The sequence below is a fragment of the Narcine bancroftii genome, chromosome 1, assembly GCF_036971445.1.
Source record: "Narcine bancroftii isolate sNarBan1 chromosome 1, sNarBan1.hap1, whole genome shotgun sequence".
Classification (NCBI taxonomy): Eukaryota; Metazoa; Chordata; class Chondrichthyes; order Torpediniformes; family Narcinidae; genus Narcine; species Narcine bancroftii.
Window position 1 is genome coordinate 323,386,955 of NC_091469.1, and position 22,868 is coordinate 323,409,822.

The following is a 22,868-nucleotide window of genomic DNA, read 5'->3' on the forward strand; positions in this document are numbered from 1 at the left end:
GTATTTGGGGTTCCCATATTGTCCAGGTGTGACTGCAAGATCTTTACATAACTATCATATTTATTCTTTTTTTTTAAATTTACTATCATATTTATTCTTTACGTTATATGTGATTTTTTTTTTCCCGTAGTTATACAGCTGTTCATTTCCGCAGTTCATCGTGCTATAAGTAGAGGGAAGTCGGGCTTCCAAGTGATTGCGATACATTCTTTTGCTACCGCCAGTGGTATTTTTATAAATGAGATTTGATATTTGGTTAATTTGTTGCTTTTTTCGATAGAATTGCCTAGTAGATGTCACTCTGAGCCACCCACAAAGGTCATTTCTGTTATCCTGGTCAATTTTTCTGCAATATCTTAAAATGTTAAATATCTTCAGCAAATATTAAAGAGTTGAAGAATAATTTATCTTACATTCAGATTTATTGTCCAAGTACATACATGACATCGCACAACTCTGAGATTCTTTTTCCTGCAGGCGTGGCAAAATTACCACTAAGTGGTAGTGAAAAAAAATAAATTGTAAACAGCATAAACCTGTAAACAAGGAACTGTAATCAGATAACAAATGTAAACAAACTGACAGAGAATAAAAAAGAAAATCAGTCAAGTGAACAAATAAGAGTCCTGAAATTAGTCTACGATTGAGGAGTTGAGGAGTCTGTTCCTGAACCTGGTGGTGCGAGTCTTGTGGCTGATGTCTTTCCTGACGGCAGCAGTGAGGGCAGAGCGTGTGCTGGGTATTGTGGGTCTTTGATGATTGCTGTTGCTCTCCAACAGCAGCGTTCCCTGTAGATGTACTCAACAGTGGGGAGGGTTTGGCCTGTGATGCCCTGGGCTGTGTCCACCACCTTTTGGAGGGCTTTACATTCAAGGGTATTTGTGTTCCCATACCAGACCGTGAAGCAGCCAATTAGCACACTTTCCACCCCACCTCTGTAGAAATTTGCCAGGGTTTCTGGTGTCAAACCAAACCTCAACAAACTTCTGAGGAAGTAGAGGTGTTGACATGGTTTCTTCACAATGCCACTGGTGTGTTAGGTCCAGGAAATATCCTCCGAGATAGTGACCCTGAAGACCTTAAATTTGCTCACCCTCTCCTCTTCTTGGAGAAGTGACAATTCACTGAATTGTCTACCTCTGACTTTCCTTTCCTGAAGTCAACAATCAGCTCCTTAGTTTTGGTGACATTGAGTGCAAGGTTGTGGTTGGTGCACCATTCAGCCAAGTTTTCAATTTCCCTCCTGTATGCTGACTCATCCCCTTCCTTTATGCAACCCACTACCGTGGCATCGTCGGCAAGTTTGTTATCGTTGTACTGAGCCACACAGTCGTAGGGGTAAAGTGAGTAGAGCAGGGGGCTAAGAACACAGCCCTGTGATGCTCCGGTACTGATGGAGATTGTGGAGGAGATGTTCTTACCAATCCTCACTGACTGTGGTCTGGAGGTGAGGAAATTCATGTGTTGGTTGCAATTCCATTTTTTTTCCCCTGATGTTCTTGTTTGTGAGTGTAGTTAACGATGTTTAAGATGTTTCAAAATCGTAACAGAGCCTATGTTTCAGTCCCAACTAATAGTCAGGCGTAAAACATTCTGCAGCCAAATTTTACCTATCTGTTTGTAGTTGAAATCACTTGTGTGTGCCCAACAATCCTTTTTGTCAAACAAAAGTGGGAGCGGAGTGGGAAGATGTGACTCATTGGGTGTTGTAATTTTTCAGAAATCTTTATTAGTGATTTGGATGAGGGAACCAAGTGTAATGCAATGAAGTTTGCTGATGGTTCAAAGCTGGGTGGCAGAGGAGAATGCAATCTTCACAGGGGATATAAAGTGAGGAACACATTATTAAGAATACTTATTTTAATATATGTATATATATAGTGTGTATATGTTTGGCCTGGAAGTCAGCCTGAAGAAAACTGAGTTCCTCCATCAGCCAGCTCCCCACCATGACTACCACATCTCCATCGGGCACACAGAATTCAAAACGGTCAACCAGTTTTACCTACCTCGGCTGCACCATTTCATCTGATGCAAGGATCGACAACGAGATAGACAACAGACTCGCCAAGGCAAATAGCGCCTTTGGAAGACTACACAGAAGAGTCTGGAAAAACAACCACCTGAAGAAACACACAAAGATCAGCGTGTACAGAGCCGTTGTCATACCCACGCTCCTGTTCGGCTCCGAATCATGGGTCCTCTACCGGCATCACCTACGGTTCCTATAACATTTCCATCAGCGCTGTCTCCGCTCTATCCTCAACATTTATTGGAATGACTTCATCACCAACATCGAAGTACTCGAGCTGGCAGAGTCCGCAAGCATCGAATCCACACTGTTGAAGACCCAACTGCACTGGGTGGGTCATGTCTCCAGAATGGAGGACCATCGCCTTCCCAAGATTGTGTTATATGGTGAGCTCTCCACTGGCCACCGAGACAGAGGTGCACCAAAGAAGAGGTACAAGAACTGCTTAAAGAAATCTCTTGGTGCCTGCCACATTGACCACCGCCAGTGGGCTGATATCGCCTCCAACTGTGCATCTTGGTGCCTCACAGATCGGCGGGCAGCACCTCCTTTGAAGAAGACCGCAGAGCCCACCTCACTGACAAACGACAAAGGAGGAAAAACCTAACATCCAACCCCAACCAACCAATTCTTCCTTGCAACCGCTGCAACCGTGACTGCCTGTCCCGCATCGGACTTGTTAGTCACCAACGAGCCTGCAGCAGACGTGGACATACCCCTCCATAAATCTTCATCCGCGAAGCCAAGCCAAAGAAAGAAGAAATATGTATCATTTGTCTGTACATGTGTTGGCACTGTGGACCGGAGGATGCGGTTTCGTCGGGTTGTACTGGTACAGATCAGATGATATAAACCTGAACCTGCATATTCACGTCAGATAGATTATAATCTGGAAATAATGTGAAGTTATTCAATTTGGTAGAAAAACTTCAATAGGCAGAGTATGGTGAGAAAATAAAAGATGTCGGTGTTCAGTGAACCCAAGTGAGCTTGTACATAAATCACTGAATGTCACTGTGCTGGTATGGCAAGCAATTAAGAGGGCAAACAGTATTTTATCCTTGGAGGGGCACAAGAAACTGCAGATGCTGGAATCTGGAGCAAAAAACAAACAGCTGGAGAAACTCAGTGGGTCGAGCAGAATCAGTGCAAGGAATAGAAGGGTCGATATTTGGGCTGGAGCCCTTCATCAAGGCCCTTGAGTGGAACCAGGTCTTAGGATATCAAAATACACGGTCAGCCATTCAGGACTGAAATAAGAAAGCAATGTCTTCTCTTCATTGCTTAGTAAAGTCCTCCCCATCAAGTACTGTATATTCAAGACAGATCAGAAGATTTAATCGAGGCATTTGGAGTTGGGAAATTGCACAGAGATTTAAAGATTAGCTAACACCAAACAGCAAAACAGACATGAGAAACTGATTTCTGATGTACTCACACCAGCTTCTCTTGCTGCAATCTCTAACACCTTATGAATTTTCAACACTTAAATACCTCTCTAAAAAAAATTTTATATATATTTCAAATGAAACTTCAGTTGCAGTGAGTAGGAATTGGCTAATTGGATCACAGCATAGAGAGCAAACAGCATCTTTAGTAACTACGCCCACAGTCAATCCAGAAGATATTCTCCCAAGGAGCAAAAAATTGAATGAGACACTCCAATATTTACTGGAAGCTTGGCTGATTTACATGGGGACAACCCAGCAAGCCAGATGATGTGGAATTCTTGACAAGGTTTGATTGTAAAATTTTATAGTTTTTTGCGCTCAGATCTGAAGATCAACAATTTTAATGTTGTAGACAGCCATGCTGGAAACCAGTTGACAGAAAATCAGGAGTATTACATTGGTCAAAATTTACAGCTCAGAAACAAACTCTTCAGCCCCAACCTCTTTCAGGGCATCATGAGGCAGCATAGGGTACTGTTTAGGAAGAAAAGAAAGAGGAATTAATCCCTTTGCGGGGATAATACAACAGGCCTATCAACAGTCAGCGGAAGATAGAGGAACAGGTCTGTAGGCAAATTTCCATAATATATAACTGTGGTACCTCAGGGTGATAGGGTTAGATGAAATTAAACTTCAAACTGCATCCAGGAGTGTCTTTATGTGCCAGTAGATAGCTAGCACAAAGGAGGGGGGTGGTAGTAGTGGTCCTAATCCAAGGGATGAATGTCCCAGCGAGAGGGCGAGCTTTTTGTGGATATAGGCTATAACATCCTTCCACATATCCAAACTTCCATCTTCCAACTTCCTGACCCACCTCCAAAATCTTTATCCAGAGTGAAACAGTGAGAGTTCAGGGGTAACTTTCTTCCACTGGAGAGAAGAATAAGACTGGCAAATCTAGGCGATGAATTTCATGAAGAATACAATACGTTTAGAGCACTAAAAATTAGGAAGGCTGTTTAGAGTATAGAGCATTCATTCAAAATCCCATGATATCATGTCAGCATATTAAGAGCAAGGGAATAACTGGGGAGAAAAACAGGAAGGGGGGCATTAGCAACCAAAGGGGTAACCTGAGTATAGAGCCAGAGGTTAAGTAAGTATTTTTCATCTATAACAGTGGTTCTTAACTTTTTCTTTCCACTCACATCCCACTTTAAATATTCCCTATGCCATTGGTGCTCTGTGATTAGTAAGGGATTGCTTAAAGTGGGATGTGGGTGCAAAGAAAAAGTTTGAAAACCACTCTTTCAATTGTACCTCATTGACTCGTTATGTGCATGGTTTCAGAACTCCAAAGGAAATGGGCCAATGACAATTTTTCTCAGGCAAAATATTTCAGTAACAACTGGGTCAAGATCAGTGATTCTGAACCTTCCTTTCCCACTCACATCCCACCTTAAGCAACCCCTTACTAATCACAGAGCACCGACGGCCTAGGGAATATTTAAAAGTGGTATGGGAGTGGAAAGAAAAAGGTTGAGAACCACTAATCTAAATTCAACAAGGAAAAATACATTATTCTTGGAGATTTTGGTTGTGATGGTGAACTTAAGCTCGTTGAGATTGAAAAGGAGGGATTAGATGTATTGGATGGCCATTCAAAAGTTATCGTTATAGTTAATTGCAATCTACCATACCACAATAGATACATAAATTGATGAATCAGAAAACTTACCTTCCCCTACCATCGTGACCCCTATAGACATCCCCATGAATTTGCTCTTAGTCCATACATGGGCATTTACACACATTTTCCTCTCCTTGCATTCGCAGTAAAACCCCGAAACTGGTGGGTGATGGGAAACTTGTTCTGCTGTAAATTTCACATTGTAGAATTCTGTGGGGTCTTTGCAAGACTCAAAGGTTTGGTGGATACTGGGCTGGTCCTTGGCAACAGTTAAAGTGCTGTTGATTCCGTTGGCTTTTACCTTATCTTTCAGCACGTCCCAGGAACAGTGAAAAGTTTCTCCAATTATTGGATTATAGGGTTTCTTTGCCACTGCTCCCTTTCGGCCCTCATGGAATGCAGTCAAGTAATATTCCACAAAGCAAATAATCCGTTCTTCAGCTGTGCTACCTGCCGTGATCGACACAAACATGTCTGCGTGGGCCATAAAATTTGCATACATTTCCAGCAACGATCTCTTCTCTAAAATAAATGTGGGAAGCACCACCTGTGTTAAGAGTAAACACAAATATTATTTTCAGTGCATTTTAAAACGATGCCAAAGGTAGTTAAGGAAAAATTATTTCATAGACACGATGAATCCAAGTTTGACTTCTTACATATTAGTATGAAGAAACGCCATATATTTCTGCAATACACTGCTTGAGTTGGTGGTGGGAGCAGGTACTATGATAGCATTTAAGAAGTTCAAGCATTTGAATTGTTATGTTATAGAAGACTATGGGCCAAGTTCTTGCTTTTGTTTACCTTCCAAATTATTATTTTGAATTTTAGTGTTGAGAGTTGCATGTTCTATTTTTAATTGAGAACATCTCGATTTTAGGGTTTTAAATGTGTAAAATGCTTAAATTATGCCCCCTCATTCTATCCACAGACTATGACACAAAGAGTCATCGTTCTCATCTGTCATCCTGTTGATGGGCATCGCCTTTACTGGGTCACGGAATTCTGGCGAGAAAAACATCTATAATTAATCTTTTCCATTTACATATCTTTTAATTAGAGTATCCTAAGGATCTATATTCATGGCTCCCAAGAGAGGGAGTGATCAGAGAAAGCTTGGTTGACTCAGGGTAGATGAGGAAACTTAAAAGCTGTCTTTGAGATGATGTTGCCAAAGAGATAACAAAAAGGTAGATGAGAACTACATGGAGGCCTGAACCTTTAAGGAGGAGGCGGGGGGGGGGGGGGGAGAGAGAGAGATCAAATCCCCACGCAGACATGGGGAGAACGTACAAACTCCTTAAAGACAGACCCGGTTTGAACCCGGTGAAACCCAGTGCCAGATTCCAAGCCAGGTCAATGGTGCTGTAATAATGTTGCGCTTTCCACTACTCTTAACTGTGCTCCCTGTATAACATACAAAATATCGTATCTGGCTTCACAACTAGGAGTATAAAAATATTTTGAAAATTTGAGGGCAAGAAGGGCTCCAGAAGGGCCTTGGGCACTGAAGGTTTCTGACCGTACGGAGGTTTTGATCCAGATACTGTGTGGCTACAGAGCACTGGAGGTGAATCCACAGACACTCAGTGACTCTTTTGCTTCTCTTTCTTACTGAAAGGGTCACCGGGCAACACTAATGGCAACTCTTTCTGTACTATTACATGACAACAAAGGCACCTTGAATCAGTGCGTTAACACTTTTAATTATTGCTAACATTACACCCTGTCAATTTAAATTTGTTCTTTTGCAATATAATTTTATAAATATGGATACTTATTGTACTCTTACATGAAAAGTTCAATGTTAGAGTAAATACACTGGTCAATGAAGATACACTTTTGAGTGTATTTTATGGATTTTGGGCTGTTGGTCACAAAAATCACCTTGAAATTTTCCAATCACCTACTTTTTTTTAGATATAACCTATACTTGTAATTTCCTGTCATATTTTTAACATGCTTCAAGCATGCAAAACAATGAAGTGTAAAATGTCATTGAAAATTAATTTTCAGCATTTGCACTTGGACTTCTTCCCTGCTGATCTTGGTGCATTCAGGACGAACATCGTGAAAAACACTGTGACCATGGAAAAGCAGTATCGGGGCAACTAAAATCCATCAATGCTGGCCGACTATTGTTGGACACTGACACAAGAGGCATCAGATGCTGAGTGCAAATGAAAATCAGTGGCAAATCATTTTTAAGTCAGTTGAACCAACACAACGGTCAGCATCATTATGCAGTTAAACATTTAATGAAAGTTAATTTAACATTTCTCCAACTTCCTATGTGATACAACAAATCTGAAGTCATCTTTGTGTACAGCTGTCATAATCTACACCTTTTTTTTCAGGAAGCAAATCCTTTGAAAAACATTTGTTGTCCAGTGATATTTAAAGTCCATATTGGTGTGGAAAGGAGGGCATTTAAAAAATGACAACATTCATAAGCTGCTAGAGAAGTTAATGAATTAAAAGATTCTTCTCTTAAGGAAAAGAATTAAATATAGGATAAGAAATTGCATGAAGTAGCCACACAGTGGTAGTTACCAACAACAATAGCAGGAAGATGTACACCTGCAGACAGGCTTTTCTCAGTCATGAGGCTAAACTGCTAGGGATAATTGGAAGTTGCCGTAAAGGTACAATTAGAAATTTGTAAGCGAGGATTCTGAAATGTGCTGGAAAATGCTGGTGCACAAGGGATCAAGGCATTAAATGAGTGCACTGTATCAAATGTGGGAGGTGGAATGTTGCAAAAGTTGAGAGCTTGTCCTGTTGGACATTAATCACAAGGATTTATTTGTAGGAAAGGAAGTCGGGCATAGAGATGAGAAACATTTTACTGATGGTAAATTGGAAGAAGAGTTTTAAGTTCAGTTCATGTCGCAAAGGTTGGCTAACTGTCAGAATCAGCCTCATCACAAAGGCAAATAGATGCTAGACTCCTTTGGTCTTGCTCTTGATACCTTAACACTGGAGCTCTTAATCCTTTGGACTCTTGTGTCCCTGTTTCAGGCCCTACCAACAAGCACATATACTGTACTCTGCATCCCCATTTTCCGGGTCTGGTTTTACATCTAACCACTAGCTGGTTCATAGTGAGGTTCCTACTGTTATTTACTCATAGAGCCCAGTCCAGAGTGTATGTTAGAAAAGGTTAAAAATGGCCAGAGTGCAAAGGGTTAAATCAATTCATTTAAATATTATGTGGGTGTAGATCGTTGCAGAAATCAGAGCTGATAAGCACTGGAATTTGAGTGTAAGAGGCAGATTTTGCTCCATGCTCTTGCAGTGCAGATTTCAGACCATGAAAACTAACATTTTATGAAGGGATCTATTGCTGTGGCAGAAAACAATTGGAAGCATCTATTTGGATGATTGTGTGGAAAATAATATCAAGGTTGGATGATTTTTGTTTCTTAACGGCAGTTGTTAACTGACTGTAAAGCACAGATTTATGCATGCCAACCCAAATAGATTACAGAGAAAAAGACTTTAGTATACATAGGCATATCAATTTCATTATCTTTTTATAACATCCTCAAACATTTTACTGATAATGAAGTATTTTTGAAATGCTGCCAATCTTACAAAATGGTAGCAAATTATGTTCAGATTGTTCCTCCAATCAGCCACGTCATGACAAGTGTTTGGATGCTGTTTGAAAGATAAATATTGGCCAGAATACTGGGTCAATTCACTGCTTTCCTTTAAAACTATGACATTGGTTCTTTTATATTTGCACTAACGAGTAGATACTGCCTTGCTTTAACATCTAAATGTCAATAAAACACTCCCACAGTTCTACACAGGAGTATCAATCAAGATTTTTCTGGTCAAATCTCTGGAGGTGGGGCTTGCACTCGTGAACACTGGTTTTGGGTAAAAATACTAAGATGATACAGTAGTGTAACAAAGTTCTTGGATCAATAGCCAGAGCTCTGAATCGCAGATCCAAAAATGCAAGTCACAATCTTAGATAACAGTTGGGGGGGGGGATTTAAAATCAAATAATTGTATAAATTTAGAATTTAAAAATCTAACTTGAATAACAGTGTCCATGAAGCTCGTGGGTTGTTTTAAAACCCAATTTCATTTAGAAGTACACATCAGGGAAGAAAATCTGCTTGGTCTTACCCATGCTGTTTTATAAGTGACTCCATTAACTGGATCCTCAGTTCAAGGGTAAAGAGGAATAGAACATTGGCCTTATTCACCAATAAGTAAAATAAAATATTTGAGCCACAATTGACACTAATTAAAACCTATCTCACGATGTTTTTATTTCCCCCAAGAATGTAGATCCTTCTTTGAAAAAGAAAAGTTTGACTTAACTTCACAATAATGATTCAATTCCCTCCACCAGAAAACCCCCAGATCTATGCTCTTCTTACACAAAATGTGATGGAGCAAGATTTATAGGAACCGTCATTTATATCAATGGGTTTAATGGGCGAGGCTCCACAAATTTCAATAATGGTCAACGATCGTAACATTGCAATCAATACCCATCATAGAATCCCTAATGATAGTGTCATCATTATCCAGCCAAGAACATCAGATAGAAAGATAAGTAAACCTGCTATCTTATTCACCTGCATTGTGAATCACCTTAACCACAAGACCCATGCATTTTGATAGTTAAATGTTATGACCTACATTTCAATGTTTACTAAATGTTAAAATAATGGAAGTTTTCTTGTAATCAGTGTAATCCAATTTTATTCCATATACTAGAATTAATGATTACTGTCAAAAGGATTACAATATCTTAGAGGTAAACAACAGGTCTGCAGATGCTGGGGTCTAGTGCACAAAAGCTCAGGAGAAACTCAGCAGGTCGCACAGCAGGCATGGAAAGCAATAGGCAGTCAATATTTAGGGTTTGAGCCCTTCAGATCAAAAAATTAAAGTTAGCCCATCTGATATCTTAAGAATATTAAAGACAATTTCCATGGTAAAGAATTTTGCAAAAACATTTATCAACATGTCTGCCATTTCTTTGTTTGCTGTGATTAATTCACTCACCTTGATTTCTAGTGACCTCACATTTTACCTTAGCCACCCTCTTCCTATTCATTTTCTCCCATTTAGTGAACAATTTAGGTTTTCTGCTGCGGGATCCTAAACGCATTCCAATCCTGTGGCCCATGACTAGTCCTTGCCATTTTGTTTATCTACTTTTCAATTTAACATTATTTTTATCACATTTGTTGACCACAAATTATATCTCTTTCTCATGAAATCCCTCTTTTAGATTGAGAAAATGCTTGCTGAGTATTACACACCAGCTGACTGAATATCTGCACTATTCATCTACTATCTGGTCTCTTGGTTTGTTAATGCAGTCCACCTTAGACTGCTCTGCCCTCTTGCCATTATAATTGCCCTTACTTAAATAGAAGAGTTTAGTTATGGGCAGATGGTATTCGTCTTCAAAGTGCATTTGGAGTTCTACAATATTGTTGTCATCACCTCTAGAGCAGTGGTTCTCAACCTGTTTCTTTCCACTCACATCCCACTTTAAGTATTCCCTATACCATTGGTGCTCTGTGATTAGTAAGGGACTGCTTAAGGTAGGATGTGAGTGGAAAGAAACGGGTTGAAAACCACTTGTTTTAATTGTACCTCATTAAATTGTTATGTGCATGGTTTCAGAACTCCAAAGGAAATGGGCCATTGACAATTTTTCTCAAGCAAAATATTTCAGTAACAATTGGGTCTACAGCAGTGATTCTCAACCACCACATCTCACCTTAAGCAATCCCTTACTAATCACAGAGCACTTATGGCACAGGGAATACTTAAAGTAGCATGAGAGTGGAAAGAAAAAGGTTGAGAATTACTGCTCTAGGGGGATATTTAACCACATGATATCTTATCTAGATCTAAAATAGCTCATTCCCAGTTCGCAGTTCAAAGATTAACTTAGGTTGGGCCATATTCCATGAATGAAGACAACACTACAGCACAAATGATCGTGTAAAGCTGAAAATACAATACCAATGCAGGTTTAATTAAAGATATAAAATTCTTGTTCCAAAGACACATTTTTAAAGCAATTTATTAGATAAAGCAATTCTTGGTTTAATGTAATAACTAATCTACATCATTTCATTAACAATAATGAAAGCCTTGCACTTATGTAGTACCTTTTTATAACCACTAAAGTACTTGAGTTGACACACAAGGATTGCACTGCTCAAAATAAACGGCAAGATCCAATGCACAAGTAACAAACAAGTAAACTATTAGGAAGTTTTAGGGATAAATAAGTGAACAGTCTCCTAGTCTCTTTCCAGTGCTAATCATGTTCCTCAGCAAGAGCAGACGAGGCCCATCATTGAAAAGAACAGTATGTCCAAATGCCTAATAGTTTTTCAATAATACTTTGGAATGTCAGCTAAAGCAATGTGCTCAGGTTTGGGGGTGGAACTTGAAAACCCAGCATCTGCTATAGAGGATCATAACTCATACCATGGTTTTTTTTTCTTTCAACCACATTTTCATCTGCTTTATTTTTATCTGAGCTCTTCCCATTCTAACTGCTTAACTTTTCTCTTATTTTTTTTAAATAATATTCATTTTATTCACCATACAATCATCACCATACATACATGCAAGATCATAAATAATTCTACTCCAGAAATGACACAGTAAGGCTGGTATTTCTGAACAAGTTTGTTAGATCACGGTGGTCATGACTGGACACAGTGTAGGTTTCTGAGCACAATTCTCCAAATTTCATGGGATTACTGCAAGTTTCATTTTGCAAAATTTACTGCATAACACATACAAAATTGAATAATTTTCAGCTGACTTTCAACCACATTGAAAGGGCACCAGAAACGGGGAGAACACCCGCCCCCCCCCCCACCCCATCCCTCCCTGTTGAGAAAGAGAAGCAAAGGAGACAGCCATACACAAGGGACCACGGCAGAGGACCAGCGTGGGGCTCAGCGGCTGAGGAACCCACACAGGTTGCGGGTGACTTGCGGCTGGGATCCAGCATGGGCTGCAGGATGGCTCGTGGAAACCTGGTGTCGGAGCCGGGATTCTATAGAGAGCCGAGGGCAAGAAGGGCTTCCGAAGGCCCTCGGGCGCTGAAGGTCTACTGATCGTGTTGGAGGTTTGGATTTGGAGCTCAGGTTGCAAATGGATCGAACAGTGGTCTGTGCAGCTGCAGGAGTGCTGGAGGCATATTAGTGTCTCCGAAGGGACTCTCTTCTGCTTCTCTTTTACTGTAAGGGCGCCAGGCAACACTAATGCTGACTCTTGGTCTATCTTATGGCAGGCAGAGGCAATTTCATGCCATAAATATTTTGTGCTACTCCATGAATGAAGACAACATTAAGTCACCTAGGCCCGACGAATTGGAAAATCTGAAAAGAGTAAAAGAAAGTAACGCAGTCGCTTGAAATCTGAAATAAAGTTTTAAAAATTAGCATATACTCAGTAGGTCAAGCAGCGCTGATGTTGAGAGAGGTAAAATATGGAGTATGGAGAAAAATAGTGAGAATTTTTGGAACAGAATTTACAACGTGAAACTTGGAAAAATAGTGTTCAGTCAGGTTTAGTCAAGTTTTTAGCAGATTTATAAGATTTAATCACGGCCAAAGAACTTTTCCTGCTGGGAAAAAAAAACGAAAAAAAAACAAAAACATTAAGTCACCTAGAACACGTGAAACCTTCAAATTCGTACGTGTAGCAGTCCGTATGAGTTTTTGATATTGTTCCAGAAGAAAGAACAGAGGCGATTTCCGTTCACTTTAAATTCCCAATATTTATTATGTTAATCCTTATTAATAGATTTCCTTGTGGGCGGATTCAGGGAGCTTTTTTAAATAATCATTATAGGTGGGTTGCTGGTTGTAAAATGATTTAGACAGAATACTTTTAACGCTGGGATTACATTTAGCAGAAGAAGAGTCAGCTTCACAGTGCTTTAATAATATTTATTGTAAAACACAGGCAAGAGTTTGAAATAAACAACTAAAGGAAGTGTACAAGCTGCAAGAGACGAGAATGGATAAGTACATGATTTTTTTTAAAAACGTCAGTATATAATAAAGAATGCAGTCAATTGAAATCACTGCAGAATGCCCACAAGTTGAAAAATTAACATTCCAGAGTTTAAGACATGTTGATATTGCAGCACTCTTTGTGCCAAAATAATGCCGGCCTCCTGGTGGTATCGTTTAACATTTACATCCCATCCTGATTTTACTCAGTACACCTAGACATCGGAAATGGCATATCGAGTCACACTGAGAGAAACTAGATGAATTAGGTAGCTAATATTTCTTAAGAGAAAGGATACCCATGAAAATGAATTTGTTGAACGGAAAACCAGTGCACTTCACTGGACCAAAAGGACAATAGGGGATCATTCGAAGGTGGCAGGAAAAGTCCTGTACTGACGCTACAATTTTACACATTCATGGATTGTGTTTTCCTTCATCCAAACGATCACTTAGTTCAGCAGTGAGCGATGTAAGGGTAAAATGTCAAATTGGTACCCGGCATGCTACAATTAATAACCTTTCACATTTTCTATCTGCAGAAACCTTCTGTCTTCACTAGTTGTACCTGCAACATAGAAAGGCAGCAGTCAAAGCTAAATGTAGTGTTCAGAACTCTGGCAGTGTCCAGGGGAACACTGGACAAAGTTGCAAAAATGTAATTGTATTTCAATAACCCTGATGTCTATATTTATAATGAAAATCACACAAGGAAACTTGCCCATGTACAAATATGTTTCATTTGAAGTTGTTGCCACATGTCCATAGAATGCTAAATTGTTTAGTCAAATGCATTTTTTTAAATGCAGAGATATTGCCAGGAAATGCACCATGTACTGTATTAGAGAAAACAATTATCAACATCTTCAGAGAAAGATAATAAAATTATTTAATTTCATAAGGCCCATGACTGTGGCTAAAGATTTTGAAATAAATCACAGAAAGATGTTCAGTATGTACCACTTGTAACAAAAGGAACAGGTTCAGTTGAAGGAGGAGGTGTGGGCAGAAGAGTAGCACTTCTTACAGTCACAGGGATAGGTGCCAAAGAAGGGATTGGTAGAAAAGAAGAAGTGGACGAGGGAGTCACAGAAGGAGTGAAAGTTAATGACTTTCCACTTAATTGTTTGCAATCAAGTTCTTTCACCTCAGCTGCTATATATCTCGTGAGCATTTGCAAATATACAGTGCCCTCCTTAATGCTTCGGAGAAAAACATTTTTATCCTTTATTTCCCCTGGTGCTCCAGTTTTAAATTTGTAATTTAAACAATTCACATGTGATTTAAGATTTTAGAGCACTTTTTTTATACATAGTTCCCTCATTTCAGGCACCATAATATTTTGGATATTAAAGTAGTCACATTTAGTTCTTTGTTGCATATCTCTTGCATGTAATGACTGCTTGAAGTCTGTGATTCATAGACATCACCAGGTGCAGATATCTTCTCTGGTGATGCTCTGCTAGGCCTCCACAGCAGCCATCTTCTGCTGCTTGTTTTGGGGGCTTCTCCCCTGAGGTTTTCTCCTTGGCATATGGAAGGGATGCTTATTTAGATTTAGATCAGGTGACTGACTTGGCCATTCAAGAATTTTCCAGTTTTTAGCTGTGAAAAACTCCTTTGTTGCTTTAGCAGTGTGTTTGGGATCACTGTCTTAAAGCAGTGTTGTCCAATAAATTTGGAGACATTTGTTCAGATTTGTGCAGATAAGATGTTTCTACACACCTCAGAATTCCTTTTGCTGCAGCCATCAGCAGTTACATTATCAATGAAGCTAAGTACGCCAATACCTATGGCAGCCATACATGCCCAGGCCATAACAGAGGTGGAATGCTTTGGATCTTGGGCAGCTCCTTTCCTTTGCTCTTTGATGCAGGTTAATCTTGGCCATTTTTTTAGAATTCTGCAGGCTCTTTTAAAAACCTTGGCAAACTGTAATCTGGCCATCCTGTTCCTGTGGCTAACAAGTGGTTTGCATCTTGCAGTGTAGCCTCTGCACTTCTGTTCATGAAGTCTTCTGCAGACAGCAGCCATCGGCACATCCACATCTGCCTCCTGAAGAGTGTTTCTGATCTGATGGACAGCAGTTTGGGGATTTCTCTTCATTATGATGAGAATTCTTCGGTCATCAGCAGTGGAGTCTTCCTTGGCCTACCAGTCCCTTTGTGATTACTGAGCTCACCAGTACCCTCTTTCTTCTTGATGATGTTCCAGACGGTTGATTTTGGTAATCCTAAAGTTTGGGTGATATCTTTTACTCTTTCATTCTTGTTTTTCAGCCTCCTAATGGCTTCATTGACTTTCACTGCCACAACTCTGGTCCTCACGTTGAAAAATGACAACTACAAACTCCAAAGGTGATCAAAAGTTTAAAAGCAAGCCCAGCTCTCTTAGACCTGCACAATGAAGCAATTAAACATACCTGAGTATTCACAAAATCACCTGTGAAGCCAAGTATCCCAAACATTATGGTGCCCTGAAATAGAGAACTATGTATAAAAAGTGCTGTTATTCTTTACATGGTCAAACCAAAATGTATATAATAACCTTGAATAAAAATCTGAATGTGCAATTTAATCACATGTGAATTGCTTGACAGCAAATTTAAAACTGTGGAGCACGGGGTAAATAAAGGAAGAAAATGATTTTGTCCCAACCATTATAGAGAGCACTGTAGATGTTCCTGTAATATAGAATTGTGGCTTCACTGACAATTATTGGATCCAGTTCACTATGATGGTGGAATTGCTTTGTCCAAACATTTGGAACTGCTTCACTCCCAACTATGTATCAATAATTAAAATTCTAATGCCAGCCAAAAGTCAATAGAAAATACAATAAAACCTCTGTTATCTAGAATTCAAGCATCTGGCAGCCTCAAGCAACTGGCAAAAATAGGTAAAATTATGGAAATTTAAAATGGGTGCGCCTCGCCATTAGTTCACCAGTCACGCAACATGCAATCTCAAGCAAATGGAAAATTCACTTAGCTGGCATCTACCAATCCCCATAGGTGCCGGATACCAGAGATTTTACTGTACTAGCAAAAACCCCAGTTCAAAAATTAGAAAGGAGGGTAATCAAATGCAGCACAATCTAGTGAACAATTGCAAGTTTTGTTTTTGGAGTAAAAATTGCAAGTTTAAAAAATAAACAAAATTAAAAGGAAAGTTTAGAGCATGGCAAGCAAAAAGGACGAGCAACATGAGCATAATTTACAACGAAAGGCAAAGACTTCTTTATACTTGCATTTTATCAATTGCCTTTGGAGTCTTCATGTTTAATAAAAGTCCAACTCAACTAAAATACTTTCTTTTTTGCATTTTAGTGGGGTGAAGGAAGAGAGGCCTAAAATATATAGCTTGAAAAATAAGGGTGCATTACTTATTGTTGGTTTTGATAGTAAATGAAATGCTAGTTGATACACAGAATCAAAATAAGATCATCTAAGCCAAGCATGATTAATGCTTTTTTTCCCCATTAAGCTGCCTTTATGACTTTATTGAGAGAGATAGAGAGAGTAAGGGTAGATTCAGACCAATGGTTCCAATTTTAGAGCTCAATCTTTTAAATAAGCTGATCTCAGTACCTTCAGTTGAGGGTAGAAGGCAGAGGTCAGAAATCAGTTGTTCAATATCTGACTATAACTGCAGATTATTCTTGGAAAGTAAATACCAAAATGTCAAGCTGAATACAATCTTCTGGAGGAACTCAGCAGGGTCACATAGTATCAGTGGGAGAAAAGGAATGATTGGCATTTTGAGCCATAATACTTTATTGTGCTTCACCTCAAAACATCAAGCATCCTCCCTCTCTCTGATACACCTTAAAACTGCTGAGTTCCTCCAGAAGATTGTATTTAGCTTGACATTTTTGTATTTACTTTCCAAGAGAATCAACGGATATAGTCAGATATTGAACAACTGATTTCTGACCTCTACCTTCTCTCATCGAGTTTAGCTCCAGATTCCAGCACCTGCAGTCTCCTGTGTATTTCCAATTTATGTAAATGCCAGGCAAGTTCAGGATAATCAGCTGCCATGCCACCACAGGAACATAACAAGTCACTAGGATCATAAAGTAAATTATAGTACTTTACATTAGGAACCAGACAAGTGTTTGTCAAAACATGTGCCAACAGGTCAGCAAGAGGAAAATAAAGGGCACAGAGATAGTCCAATTTACTGATAATCTGCAAAAATGTTGCACAAAGGACATTCAATTTTTTTTAAATCTTGCTTCTCCATCAATGTCTACTCAGAAGTACAGATTTAAAGTCAAGATTAATTTTAGGGATTTCAGATATTCAACCTGCAAAATTAATATCATGAAAAACTGGTCGTGCTCAATATGTAATCTTCACTGCCCATAACCTAATTTGCAATTTGAAGAGTACAGTATATTTTTTCAAATCAACACCATAACTTTTTTTTATCCACTACATACAAAATTTGATTATGTATCAGTTATTGCTTCTCCTCATTCTTTGATAGTATTTCAACCTCTATGTACAAATGAGGGGAATCACTAAAATAGAGAAAAAAAGTAGGGAGATTTCCCATTAATGATATTGCCCCATTCACCAACATCTTGTTCAGTTGTTCTCTCTCATCACCCACACACAGTGCCTTAGGATACCTTTATGATTTGAGGAGCTAGTAAAACCAAGAATATAGAGCACAAGAAAATGGATACTGTGCTTGAAACTCTGTAGGTAATCTTACATCTTCTCCTATTTGCCCCACTTCTACAGGTAGCGTGACCCCGCTATTCTGGAATAAGCTACACAAAAATGCTTGGGATATTCAGTTGCTAAATAAAAATCATACAATAATTGAACATAATTTTCTCAACTTTCACAAATGCCACAGGGTAGTACAATGAGAATATGCTTCTACCTATTCAATGTTTGTATTTTCCAAATGCCTTTCACGAATTAGAATATCAAATGTTCTTTAAAGATGGAGAAGACTAACAGCAACAACAGAAACTCTGGAGGGAACTGATGAGTTGATGCCATATTCTTCATTCTATACGTAAATGGTGAAAATATTAGATTGAATGCATCGTTTGTATCACAATTTGAAACTGGCTTTTATTTCACCAATAGTTCTATGGTTTTATACCAATAAACATACAATAATCAAACACAGAAGAGTACTGCACAGGAACAGACTTTTTGGCCTGCAATGCCAGTGGCAAATAATTTTTTTTCTAAAATTCATATTTTGATAGATAACTCAGATCTTCATTCTGAGAACTGAAACTTCATCCCTGAAACTTCATTGAGTTTGTGGCATCACTTTAAAAATGAGCAATTAAGTCATGTAGTTCCTTCAACTTTTTAAAAAATATACACTTAGCAGCTTATGAACTATTTTAGTTCAGTTTTCTTCTATCGTTTCGATGATTACTTTATTCTCATCTGCAGAGCCTTTAATAAATAGATCCTTGGAGGGTCTCTTCCATTGGAAGAAAAGGATCCTCATTTGATTAGTCTGATCCTTAAGAACCAGTCCTTCAACTGGAAGCTTTGAGGGGAATTAAGGCAAATTTGTCTTTCCATTCACAACCTTAAATAATGAGGGTTCAGTGATGCTCCTGTTAAGATGTCCAGGATTCATGTTTTCCAAGTCATTATGATGCTTGTGGTTTTCTCCAAATATTTTGATCCTGGATACAGAAGGGAAAACAGAGAAAAAAAATATAAAGGAAATACCTATTGCACAAGACAGATAGGTCATTGTGAGCTCGAGTAATCAAATCTTAGTAATTTTTTTTGCAATAAAAGGTTGCCAAAAGATCATAACTGTCAAACCCACCTGTCAAAGAACATCTGAGTTATTCTGCAGTCGAGTCCATTTCAACATTGTATGTTATTACTGTGATTGTGTGATATTCCTGAAATCAATGATATATCTCAAAGGCATTATAATTTAGGACAAAGATACCTATTTTATTTGCAAATCATGCTGTACTAGAAAATTATGCCAATGGAGACCTACAACTGAATGCTCGTCTGTGTCGGGAGTATAATTAGGTATATGCTCATGCTTGCACTCCCATTTTTCCTACTGCTTTTTATCTCTTTGTGTGGAGACACGGATTGTAAATCATTATTCTTTTCTTTTGTTAACACCATTCTAATTATTCTATTGTGTATATATTAATATATTCAGAAATTTAATCTGTGCGAAGAAAAAAAAAACTTCTAATAGGTCTAAAGATGTTGAAAAACCCATTGGGTCCCACCATCAACATTCAATTAAATTGCAGAACAGAATGCAACTTTCTGCTACAAGAATTTTGTGTCCTGCTTTGTGAAGCTTCTATTGAAATTAAGATTCTGCATTGAAAATTGTATCAAAGCAGTGGCAGTGAAAAGTTGGGACTGCAATTTTTATTCTCATTTTGCAACAAAATAACTCCAGAAAATAATCTGAATAACTGAACTACCTTTATCAAATAATTATCTCGTAAAATCTGTCTCATCATTACGACTTGCAATGGTGGAAGATTAGAGTGCACAGACACTGCCAACATTACACCAATGATACACTTTGTAAATACAATACAAATCGATGATCCGAAATTGGATTTTCCAAAATCATTATTTATCTGAAATTTTTTCGGAGCCGAACTGACCTCACAGGTTGAAAAAAAAATTCACTCAACATGAAATTAGAATGGCGATTGTCCTCGGTTCAAGTAACTCCCTCCCCTCTCTTTTTCCATTTCTTCTTTACCTTCCCCTATTGACATTTCTCTCCAATTCTTCCTCTCAAACTGTGTTCCACTGTCTCCCAGCCACAAGCAGTTGGAAGAATCTCATCCTGGTGACATCAACAAGAGCAGTCTCCTGGCAGCAACAGGGACAATGGGCTCCCAGCACTGGAGGGGCCTCAGTGGGGAGGTGCTGGTGATCAGCAGCAGCCAGCTTTTTTTGATGAGAATTAAACATTATTTTAATACTTAAAAAGCCTCCCCTTGTTGTTTGTTGTTGTTTAAATACTGTTACATTATTTTTCTGTGGCTACTGGGCTGATTTAAAAAATGACTAGTTCTCCGAAAAAACGTGTATCCAACATAGGCCTGGTCCCGACCATTTCAGATAATCAGAATTGCATTGTACTTGATTGGCTGTACAACAAATAGGATGCATTGAAATTAAGAAAGAAATTTTAAAAATGCAAGTCCCTTCACCTAGCTGTGTGAAAGCCTCGAGGGTGGATTGAGGCTCTGAAATTAACCGGCTTTAATCTGCCAAGGTAGGTTGTTTCAGAAGTGGTTCCCAACCTTTTTTTTCCCACTTGCACACCACTTCAAGTAATCCATTACTAATCAAAGAGCACCTATGACATAGGAATTATTTAAGGTGGTATGTGAGTGGAAAGAAAGTTTGAAATCCACTGTTAAAGATCAATATTTGCAGTAAATTTTCCCATGCTCTTTTATAAATTGTGTGCATGTGTTTTATTTCCGCTACGATTTTACCACTGTTATGGATCTATGTTAAATAGCAATATTTAGGTTACAGTTAAGTTATATTTCTTATAAAAATGTAATAGTCAAGTAAATTATAGAGTTAAAATATTGTATATGCATTATTAGTAAGTCACAGGACATTTACAAAGAACCACTGTACTCAGAGAAGAGAGTTTATTCTCGGAGTTGCAGCATCTTAGAAAGACAGAGCTAATGGATTTGAAGTAGTTCTTAATTATTCATGAACATTGAAGTATTTTCTTCATTAAAACTGATATTTAAGTACTCAATAAGAACTGCTAAGGAAGCCATCTGTTTTTAAACAAAGCCACTTAAGCCTCTTGAACAGAGATGAGGTCAGAGGTTGTTCTAGATATGGAGTGGTTTTAAAAAAGGAACAGAATTTTGGTAGAAATAAAACTGACAGTCATGTGGTTTCTAAGAATTAGGACTGATTTCGTTGTTGACGTAACTGCCACATGATTTGGAGAAATATATTATCGAATTCAGGCATTTTTGGATCAGTTCAGTTTGGAAAGTCAAAACCCTATTGGGTTGGAACTTTGTGAAAGACAGAGTCGAATTACAGTAACCAGAATAGATATTGTTGTGTGTTACACCTGGGAAAAGGGAAACACAGAGTAAGTCGCTATTGAAATAAGGAAGACCATTTCATTGTCTCTTTGGAAAAGAGGACAGAATTCTACTGGGTTCATTTTTGTATGGCCACTTAAAATTTAACCCTTGTCTGAGTTTGTGAATTCATCGTGGAAGAAAATAGGCACATTCGCTGTCTCTTTGAAAAGAGGGCAGATTCTTTGTGTGGTCAACAGATTCCAAAATCTTCAGTAAAAAGAAGATTTGATCCTGGGAAGACAAGAATTATATTTTTCTTTTCCCAGGAGGTACATTGGTACTCAAAAGATGGCCACTTCTATTTAAAGAATATCACATCAAAAGAATTATGAGTAAAGAGGGCTGAAGAGGTGATGATCAAAAGTGCTTTTTAATTATTTCTGAACTGAGAATTTAAGACCTTCAAGCAAGACTAAAATGACGCTGAAGTTTTAAAAATTAAATTTTCAGAGTGGGACTTTAATTAAACACATACATTTTATATTTGCACATGGTGAAGTTAAATTTAGAGTTAAGTTTAGAGCTAAGAAATGTTATGTTACTGATAGTTTAATAAAAACTATTATTTTGAATTTACCATTGCTGTTTCTTTATTAGTGCTAACAAAGTCCTTTTAGTCCCAAAAAAATAAAAGGTTTTGTTATACCATGTTCTTTTATTAATTGTTGTGTGTTAATAAAAGTAACCTTTGATTGCAAACCATTGTGTCCAGACTTGTCTCTCATGGACCTAACACTTTCTCAACACAACCATGACCAATGTGGGGACCATCAGCATTACTGTTGACATTACTCACCATTATCACCCTAATTTCAACTTCGCATACAAGACCAATATTTTTGACCCATGTTTTCAGGGGGAAAAAGTGGGTCTAACATGCCATCAAATATGGTATGTTATATGTGACACAAGATGCCGACGTTGTTTTGTTCCATGTCTCGTCTCTTTTGATCCCTGAATGCAAGCTTACTGTGTAAAAAGATACACTGACCCAGCATTATGCCAGCTTTGTTTGATTCAGTGTAAAAGACCAAAACCGGCTTAAAGCTGGGTCTTCCTTACAGAAATAACGTAGGATTTCTGGGTTAAAAACACTATAGTTTACTAGCTATACAGGTTGCTAGGGCAGAACAAAGCTCTTTAAATTAAAAAAGTGAGCTGCTAGAGAAGTTCAGCAGGTCAGGCAGCATCCATGGGTAGGAGAGGTCAGTCAACATTTTTTGGCTGGGACCCTTTATCAAAACGAAAGTAAAAAGTGGGCGACATAAAGTGTAAGAGGAAAAGAAGTTGAAGAGCCAACAAGTGATGAAGGTGGGAGACAATTGTGACAGGGAGGGGGTGGGGGAAGAGATAAAGTTAGAGAGAAAAGCAAGAACAGGAGTAAGGAATAAGAGATGGAAACAGTGGAGTCTGATAGAGGTTGGGGGGGGGGGGTTTAACTGAAATTTATTTTTAAAAAATCAATGCTCACACCATTAGGCTGAAGGCTGTCCAAGACAAAGATGCATTCATGAATTTTACATTTGACATTAACCTAAAACTGGGCGAGACCAAGGACAGACATATCTGTGTAGGAATGGTTAGGGGAATTGAAATTATTGGCA

The 22,868-nt window shown here is 38.4% G+C and overlaps 1 protein-coding gene and 1 long non-coding RNA gene across 3 annotated transcripts in view; both read right to left on the reverse strand.

The window, feature by feature from the left end:
* The window catches only part of osbpl10b (oxysterol binding protein-like 10b), a 115,791-nt gene that overhangs the window by 20,145 nt on the left and 72,778 nt on the right, over nucleotides 1-22,868 (reverse strand). The window contains exons 8-9 of one of the 2 annotated variants that reach the window (XM_069907353.1): nucleotides 5,162-5,660; nucleotides 414-536 (exon numbers count right to left, since the gene is read on the reverse strand). In XM_069907353.1, coding sequence (XP_069763454.1) covers nucleotides 414-536; nucleotides 5,162-5,660 — 622 coding nt within the window. The remainder of the gene's footprint in view (nucleotides 1-413; nucleotides 537-5,161; nucleotides 5,661-22,868) is intronic. The other variant, XM_069907361.1, reaches the window with a different exon arrangement.
* Nucleotides 13,057-21,626, reverse strand: LOC138747785 (uncharacterized). Its single transcript, XR_011347656.1, has 2 exons — nucleotides 19,789-21,626; nucleotides 13,057-13,711 (listed from the first exon to the last, which is right to left on the reverse strand). It is a non-coding gene; the product is annotated as an uncharacterized lncRNA (long non-coding RNA).